A 9,300-nucleotide genomic window follows, 5' to 3' on the forward strand; every position below is an offset into this window, starting at 1 on the left:
CATTACACAAAATGTCACGATTTTTCACAAGAAATCGTTGTTGGAAAATAACACAAAATTCATGATCACACTTAGTTATATTCCCCTCCCGGCCCCGCTCGCCAAGTCAACTCCCACCCTTGCTAACGGTCGCTGAACATCTCAGCCGTGTGATCGAAAAAAGCTTTCCTCCAACAACAACAGCAAATACCGCTGCCACAAAGGCCAAGAGGGGCAGAGCAAAACTAACAACGGAGGCTACTTGTTGTATGTATTAGAATGAACTCCTCCTTAATGTGTGGCGATGGGCAGGGGGTGGAGTCAGGATATAGATTTAGTTTTTGTTTTCTTGGTCAAATATGCACAAACGATGGAAAAGCCCAACAGCAATAAAAACCACAAAAAGCCATAGAAAAAAATCCAGGATAATTTGAATAATCATCGAGGAAGACTAAGCAGTGCAAAAAACAAGCAAACAGTAGCAACTTGTTAGGAGGGGGAATGAAATGCAAAAACAAACATTGTCGTGCAACAGCAACATCAGGAATTGACTGCAACATCACATCGACAATTGCAGCTACACAAAACCGAGTGTCAAATCTTAACCGACAACTCACAAATTAAAGTTAAAAAGTAGTTCAAGTGAAATTTGTGTCTCTCGGCCTTCGAGGCGCGGCGTCAGAGGCGCGCAGTCGCCCAAACAGCCCCCGACCAACACCTTTTATGTTTCAGTATCGGTATCTGGAAATGTTCATCTTTGACTGTCATTAGTCAACCAACTAGCTGGCCAAGACCAAGATGCTTGACTTGTTGACTGGCTGGCAGGCTGGCTGGTTCGATTCGGCTCGCCTGGTCTGACTGGCCTGCTTGCCTGTCTGTTTGTTTGTTTGTTGTTTTTTTCCTGTCCGGTGGGATGTAAGGCTGCTGGATGCTGTTGTTCTTCCATTTGCCATTCCCGTTGCAGATCTTCGCTTCAATTGAAAGTGGTGGCATCAAACGGGACAGATATTTGTACTTATTTCTGATTTTTAAAACAAAACACGATCGATGTGTTGTGTTAACATTTCGACAAATTTACATACAGTTAGTTACACTTTAACATACAGCAACATAGCCTGCCAGCCAACCAGCCTAAGCGACAGGCAGGCAGACAGAGAGACAGACGGACGAGGAGGCAGGCGAACAACGAGACAAATGACACAGTAACGCTTTTGTTGAGCATTTCTCCAGACAGTTAGTTGGTGGTTCGTTAGCGTTCGTTGGATTGTTTTGTTGTGTCGACGTTTTTTCTTCGTTCGAGGGGGAGTTGTAGTAACGGTCGTCTCCAAGACGCAGGATTATCCAAAACTTTGTTAGGTTTCTGTTCAAGCTATTCGTATTACTTTTCCTTTTACACCCTACTGCAGATCGGTTGGGTTGTAGAGCTTTAGGTCTTTGCTTGTTATCAGGAGATTGGTATTAAGCTCCAATTCGAATGGCTTTTATTCATTTTCATGCTGGAATCAACTTGTATAGGCACTAATATATTAAAGAGTTCTAACATGAACTATTCTTGTTTCAGAATTTTTAGTCAAATTGTAATTAGACCATAGAATCGACCATGACGACCTAAACAGTTGACGAAGATTTTCGGCTGTTCACACGCATATGACCCGAATGTAATCAACAAGCAAAAAAAAAAAAAATAATTTAATTTTTGTATTTAATCTCTTTGAAAAATTGAAGAATTCACTCTTACTCTACTCTCATTGTGGTCAACCTTGGTCTAGTATGATATATAGAAAGGTTCATCTCAGTCGACTCCACCCGTCTTGCATCCTTATTTTATTGTTGTTTTTTTTTTTGCATTGCGACAGGGTAGGCTTTGTACTATAGTGGTTTGTTTTGTTAAAATGTTTGTTAACACATTTTTTGTGTTGTTTTAATGTTTTCTTGGTTTTTGAGGATTTTACTCCAACAAACGTAACAGAAAAAGCAACGTTTGTTTTGTTTTGTAAATCAGCCATGACGATCAAATGATCGTGAGATTAAAACAAAGGTTTTTTATTTTTATTTCGTTTTTTTTTTTTGGTAGATCGTCTGGTGTCTGCTGCACGGGCTTTTTTGAGTCTTAACTGATTTTGCAAATTTTCATGTATTTATATTTTCTTGCTTGTTGTTTTTTCTTTTTTGCTGGATTTGCTTTGTTTTTCATGCTGCATAGTATTCTCATTAAACATGGGAATTTTACAAATTTACGAAATATATTCAAAAGTGCCAAATTTATGTCTGATGTTGGGATGGATAAAAAATTCGCCTATAATGAGGAATGTCATAATGGTTGTGAAACATGTTGAAACACGTTCAACGAAAAAGTTGGTAAGCTAACAGCTTTAGTATTGTTAAGCTTTTTCTGAAACTAAAATAATTATCAACGGAAAATCATGGCGCCTAGGGAGCAGTTCCCTTTTGCTGAGGTCGACAATGTGACAAATATAGATTTTTAAGGTAAATGTTCCACCTTTTTAGTGGAATATTTGATATTGATATTAACATATGCTCAATTTCAGAACCTGCAAGAATTTTTTCAAATTTTTCTCAAATTCATCAAGGGAGAATCTGTTATCAAAGTAAAAACTTTCATTTTTTTTTAAGTAATCAATTAATGGACATTGAAGAGACATCCAAAGCTGAATAGGACGAATTATAAAAAATGGACGTTTTGACTGTAATTGTTTGAAGAATTTGTAATAAGAATTTTTTTGATACTCCAAAATGGATTTGATTCAATAACTAGATATAATTCGGTATTTGAGGTTTCAATTGCGTACGTCAATATTTTTTCAAGGAAATTCGACCGATTCCGAGTATTTTTTTTTTTAAATTTTAACCATATATGCCAACATAATTGTATATTAGATCCACCTAGAACGGGACCTTCTGATTAAATGTTCCCTGGAACCTTACGATGCAGTAAATTTTCAATTTAGATCCACTACTTAATATATTTTGAAATAGGTCGGGATTTTGAAATACAGGGAAAAATTAAAAAAACTGCAACCAACTTCAGACTGCTGTTATTTCTAAGCCACTCGTCCGACAGCTGTTAAAATTATTCCAGTGACAGGTCATTATATTGTTTACAAGCGTACAAAAGCATTTTGGTGAGAATTTTCCAGAAAAAAATTATTCGTGATGAAATTCAAGCGTTTTAGGGTGATTTCTTTAAATTTGGCTGGAAAACCTCAAGGGGCAATCGTTAGAGCACACCAGCACTTAAATGTGAAAAAAATCTTTTGTGTCTCGTAACATCGCTTTTTACCGAAATAAAAATGTGCACCTTCGGTTGGCCACCAGAAATCAAGCACCGGCCATGGTGATGGTGTGGGCCACCACAACAGAATAAATGCCGAATATTATCGCGAAAATATTCTGGAGGGTGTATTAAAGCCTTGGGCACGCAAACATTTTGGCCCCAGACCTTTGACATTCTAACAGGACTCAGCACCATCGCGCCCCTAAGAATGGTTAAAAAATGAGGTTCCTCGCTTAATTTCCAGCTCACAATGAGCCCCAAAATCTTCGGATACCATTTCGTTGGACTATTGTGTCTGGAGTATTTTGGAAAGCAAGGTTGGCACTAAAAAATACCAAACTGTCGATCACCTCAAGCAAGTTCTTCGCCGGGAATGAGCCAAAATACCGCAGAGCAACATTTGGGCGGATTTATTGGCCGTTTGAAGGCCATAATTCGTGTTAAAGGTGACCAAATTTGATGATATTTCCGAAATTTTTGCTCTCTTTCACTAAAATTAAAAAATAAATGTAAAAATTGTGGCGTTTGACTTTTTTGCAGTTTTTTATCTCACCCTGTAGCCTCCATATGATGTAAGAACACAGTTGTTGGAGTTTTAAATTCCCAGCGAACTTTCTTTGTGTAATAAATTTTATATTGGACAACAACAGACTAACTCACAAATATTTATGAAGTATTTAGAAATTCAAATGTAAAAGTTTTTAAGGCAGATCTATTCTATCCCCAAAATATTACATTATTCTTATACCTTCCCCCATCGCCCACTTTCGCCACATATTTGTAATTTATTTAAGCCGTAACATAGCGTCATCTTTACGATGTTGACTCAGATGTAAAATTGCGTTTGCGTTAATAATATTGAATACAGCGATATTGTGAATTCATGTGTTTTTGCAATGTCATGTCAATATTTGAATTTTAACAAATCAAATTGAAAATGTTGTCAACAGCATATATTTTGGGCCAAAAATGCTCAGCTCCAGCTTCCACTGACAACGCGATTTTAACCCAGGGCGTTGGTAGCGATGCCTTTTGTTGTCATAGCTGTTCCATGTTTGTGGCTAGAACAATGATTGACATGTCTGAAGAGGATGACGACGACTATGGTGATGATGATGGTGATGGTATAGAAAATATGTAGTTTTATTCAATACAAACCGCATTCAAACAAATAGGAAATGAAGTATATACAGGTAGGCCTTTGTAGTCGGAATAGTGGACAGGATTTGCAACTTGCAGTAGAAGATACAAGCTACTCATAAAGATTTTATAAACTAAAAAAAAACCTGAAGACCCTCTCGGGATTTTGTAGGACACCATAGAAATCAGTCATAAACGTAAGGAACCATTTTTCCTCTTCACAATTTGTAGGCATATTGATGCACTCTACCCATTCCATCGAGTGCCACCTGTGTTCACTCTCCTGCCACTAAATTGTATATTTATTCAGAAATTCCTTTCAAACGTACAAAGAAACAAAACGCACACACACTAACAATTTGAAAGTCTCCACAGCCAGCAAAAAAAGGATTACCGTATTGGGAGGTGGAGGTTTTATTGGGTTGGCAAGGATGTAATGGGTGCCCCCATAGGCCTAGAGCGAGCCTCACTTAAATATGCATGTCTTGAACAAACAAACGCTGAAAACAACAACGCTCGAAAAGAATAATAAAACCGAAGCCAACAAGAACAACAACAAACCGTAAAACATCAGGGGAACTACGTGTGTTAACAAGGCAAATGTAAATAATCCAAGAAATCGAATTCAAATGCGAATTAAATGAATGGAAACGGAATCGCGAGAAAATATTTGCTTTAGTCAAAACCCAAGACTTGTCTGCCAGCCACGCCATGCCAAGCCATCCACCATTCCATCCATCCAACCATTCGTCCATCTATTCAGGTATTCGATGTGTGTTGTTGTTGTTGTTTTTTTTTTTTTTTTTGCTGATGTATTTCTGCGTCTATTTGTATTTGCCTAATGCCGAAGTTGCTGCTGCGACTGTGGCGGCTGCTGTTTCGGTTTATGGTTACAATTGCTGAAAGAGGCTGGCAACAACACATTGCCTGCATCGCACTAACGTGATGTTGTTACAACTTGAGCCGCTGCATTTTAATTTGAAAACAACCCAACAACTTCAGGAACCATTATACAACGTCCTCGTACGTCCTCGAACGTACGAATGTTTGGATACATGTGCGCCAATGTTTACAGACATGTAAGCTCTTGTTATAACTAAGCGAGTATCTGACATTGCCGCTGCTGCTCCTCTCTTGCTGCAATTGTGGAGAATCTTGGCACTACGCTATGTTGTCATTGGGTGGTGGAGGGATGTGGTGATCCAGAAACACCAGTACCTTTAAATCAAGCAAGTAACAAACCAAATATCCGTTCCACACATACCACCATTATTTCCAGCATTCACCTATCCGTCCAAAACAACCAACCATCCATCCATCCATTTGTACGTTACTGCATCGATTGCATGATCCTTTTTGGAATACCAAAAGAAAATCTTTTTCATACGATGATGGTTACCCATTTGCTTAGCAGAATCGGGGCAACAAGAATTGTATATTAGGGGGCCTCAAACATATCTTAAAGCAATTTATTTCAGTTGAACGAGAGATCTGTTCATAAATATTATTAAAGAACTTTTTAAAATGATCTACTTTTCTAAATTTTGATGTTTAGGATGTTGCCCCGATACCTCCTGATTTTCAGTTATGATAAGCCAATTGGAAAAAATCTCTTGAGAAAAAAATCAATATACGTCCATCATTTGGTCATCATTTGGTTTTAATAATAATTTTGATAAGCCCCTAGAGGTACTGCTAGATTTTCAGTCATACTTTTTAACGGTAAGAAAGAATATCGGTCATGTAACGGTCAATTTTGACAGCAATCTTCTATTGTGGAGAGTATACCAAGTTGATGGACATCAAAACTAGCGGAAGCCCGATATTACTATATGTATATATCCCTAATATAGGCAAATTAAACAAAACTACACATACCTATGGAAATTTTGTTAACCAAAATTTATAATCTTCGGAATCATAGGCCATATAACACAAGTTGTAATTTTGTCCCTATTTCGGGTCAAAATAAAATGTTGAGTTTTACTCAAAGGCCCTCCTACCCTCGAAACGCCCATTATTTTCTGGCAATGTTCTGCTGCAAGTGTCTGCTGATGTGTTTTTCTTTGGCAGCTGTGCGCACAGTGTTGCTGCGATTTGCATAAACCATTAGGGAGCCTTTTGTGACTGCAGCAATAACAGCAGCATTAGCAACACTTTTCGCTAACAACGTTACAACTTTGTTTCATTTCAACCCTCCCCCTGTTTTTTCTACCAAATAGTAAACCATCAATGTCGTTGGTTGGCTGGCATTGTCATGGATATTTCATTGTTGAGGCATTTCTTTGGAGAATTCTTCTGCTAGGCATCATCTTTTAACAGTTGATTTTGTCTCTGTTTGTCGTCACTTTGTGCCCCATGGATGTTGCGTTTTATTGGATTTTTTTTGTTTTTGTTTATTTGGTTGGTTTGTGGTTGGTGCAACTTGCAACATTTATGGCAAGTCAGTTCTCAGTGGAGGAGAAACAGTGCGGTTTGTGTGTCATAGCAAACATTGGGCGACAAAGAAACAAACCTGCGCCAGAACAAACAACAATACTTCAGGTTGTGCTGGGAGTCATATATCGTCATTTCAGCGATATGCTGAACGCACTTGAACAACATTTGCAACAACTGCAGGAGCAGGAAAAAAAATGCAATTTTAACTCGAGTGGAAGTCAATTGTCAAGAAAACAAAACGAAGCCGGGCGAATCGAAACGTAGCGAAATTGTAACCACAACAACGACAACAACAGTTGCAGTACTTAATTTTGCAGAGATTCTTCTTTTTAGCTAAGCGTTTCAAAAATATTCACGTCGTCTGTTGGCGATAGGATTTTTCGACGCTTCTCAAAGCTCAAGAACATAACGTTTCATACTAGTCCTTGATGTTTGGCCAACACACAACATAATTTCTAAGACTTCTATGTCCTCAACTAGCCAGGATTTGAATCTCTTCCTTTTATGAAAAAATGCATCCGATCATGTTATTTTTCTCTCATCAATTTATTAATTAACAACAACTCGGTTTTATTCCTCGGGGCAAGGTGGGGTCCACACCCATGAACTGGCTGGAATACAGGCTTGGGTGGCCGAATCATAAAGGCTGGAACTGGGGCAGCGTCTCAACTCAGCTTCAGCACCGGCAGAAACACACAACCAGTAGGCCGTGGGATCCCAGAAGTTGCGGGAAGGCTGGCCAACATTGGCACTAGTGCACACAGGTTTGCCATTGCCATCAGGATCACATTCATCGCCAACAGCAAATACGCAGGCAAAGGCCAAAGCCAAGATAGCCAAAGTGAAAACTGTGGAAGAGAAGGATAAATGTCGTAGTTTTCTTCACTTTTGCTCCTCCACGCTTCTTACCGAATTTCATTTTGTTCGTGCAAAATAATCCAAATGTTCTAACAAAAACGATTTAACTAATCTGCGAAACTTGGCAAAACTTATTTTTATAGCAAAAGTGACAGTGAATTGGCTATTGATTTTCTTATCAATTGCCCTGATTACTTTTCCACTCAATTGTCCCATAACAGCTCAAGTGGCCTTCAGCTAAAATCAAAACACTGCCACCATTTGCGGTATTTTAATTAGTTAAACCAAGTGAAGTGGTCTCGGCTATTTTTGGTGACACCGAACTTTTTGGGGGAAAGTACACATACCCTAGGACTTTGTGGGAATTGATGTATAAAATGAAATGATAACTTCCTTCCGATAAATCTAATAAGTACCAAATTCCATGTATCACTCAGTGCAATGGTACAAATAAAATTCAATTGCAAACTTTAGAACTGCAAGGTTCCTGAGGGCAAAAAAAAAAAAACAAAAACACATAAATGAAGGCAGATAACAAAGCTAGCCAGCCGGTTGTTATGGAATGGTCATTTATTTGAAATCGCCCACCTCAGATAAGTAAAAGCCAATTATTTTGCAAAAATGACATTGGAATTGTTAGCCGGAGCTGATATCCCCGTTCTAAATTGAGTCGTTTTAATGGACTTTTGGACCTTATGGAATGCGAGTGTGTGTGTGAGTGCCGCACTTTATTGAAGCCCGCCTAGCCATCTGTTGGCTGTTTGTTGGCCATGTTATTTGATGTTACAGTGAAGTCTATCTTTAAATTGAAATCTATTTCAGTGATGAACTCACTCACATTTGAATTGCAAAAATTATTATTTGCCCATGCAACAATAACAATAACGACATCAACCAAGCCTACCTACCTACCTGGCTGCCGGCCTGCCTATCTTGTCATGGACTTGGGTTAGGGGAGCTTTGGACTGTTACGTTTTTTTCCGTTTGTTTTCTTTTCGTCTTGTCTTTTGGGTTAGGAATATTCGGTTAATAATGAAAAAGTTGTCGTTGTTGTTCATATCATGTCACCAAAATCTTTAACAAATTTTTATGCAAACATACTTTGTACACTCTTTTTTTATTTTATTTTTATGTTAATCCCTTCTTCATCAAACAGGCGATGGGTCGATGGGACGGGCAACAGCAGCAGTGACAGTTACAACAAAATAGCAACAGTAAAATGAAGACACGTCTCTGATTCAATTGCCAAGATAATTGCCATGCCATGGATATTGAAATGAGTTTCGGCAAATAAACATTCAGCCATTAGACGACTGTCGAACGGGGCGAAAGGTGGTGGCGGTGGCATGGAAAGGGAGTCGTAGATATTATCTAATTCAAATTTCGAGTCATCAAATTTAAGCAAAACTTTTGGCAATTTTCTTCGTAAACTTCTGCAGTGGTACGCATTGTGGGCACGTGATTTCTGAAGGATATCAGCGCCCTATTCCAGAGAAGACAATTCGCCGTTTAATTTGGTAGAGAGTTGGGAGAATCATATTGGGAAAGGAGGAAAATAAAAAAATAGATATTTGCAGAAAAGTATTTCG

At 38.4% G+C, this 9,300-nt stretch overlaps 1 protein-coding gene across 1 annotated transcript; it reads right to left on the bottom strand.

The window, feature by feature from the left end:
* Positions 1–7,375: 7,375 nt before the first annotated feature.
* On the bottom strand, positions 7,376–7,904 carry LOC131801801 (uncharacterized). Its single transcript, XM_059120758.1, has 2 exons — positions 7,763–7,904; positions 7,376–7,701 (listed from the first exon to the last, which is right to left on the bottom strand). Exons 1-2 carry the CDS (start codon positions 7,770–7,772, stop codon positions 7,424–7,426), a joined length of 288 nt encoding a protein of 95 aa, XP_058976741.1. The 5' UTR covers positions 7,773–7,904; the 3' UTR covers positions 7,376–7,423.
* Positions 7,905–9,300: the final 1,396 nt, after the last annotated feature.

The sequence above is a fragment of the Musca domestica genome, unplaced genomic scaffold (assembly GCF_030504385.1).
Source record: "Musca domestica strain aabys unplaced genomic scaffold, Musca_domestica.polishedcontigs.V.1.1 172, whole genome shotgun sequence".
NCBI lineage: Eukaryota > Metazoa > Arthropoda > Insecta > Diptera > Muscidae > Musca > Musca domestica.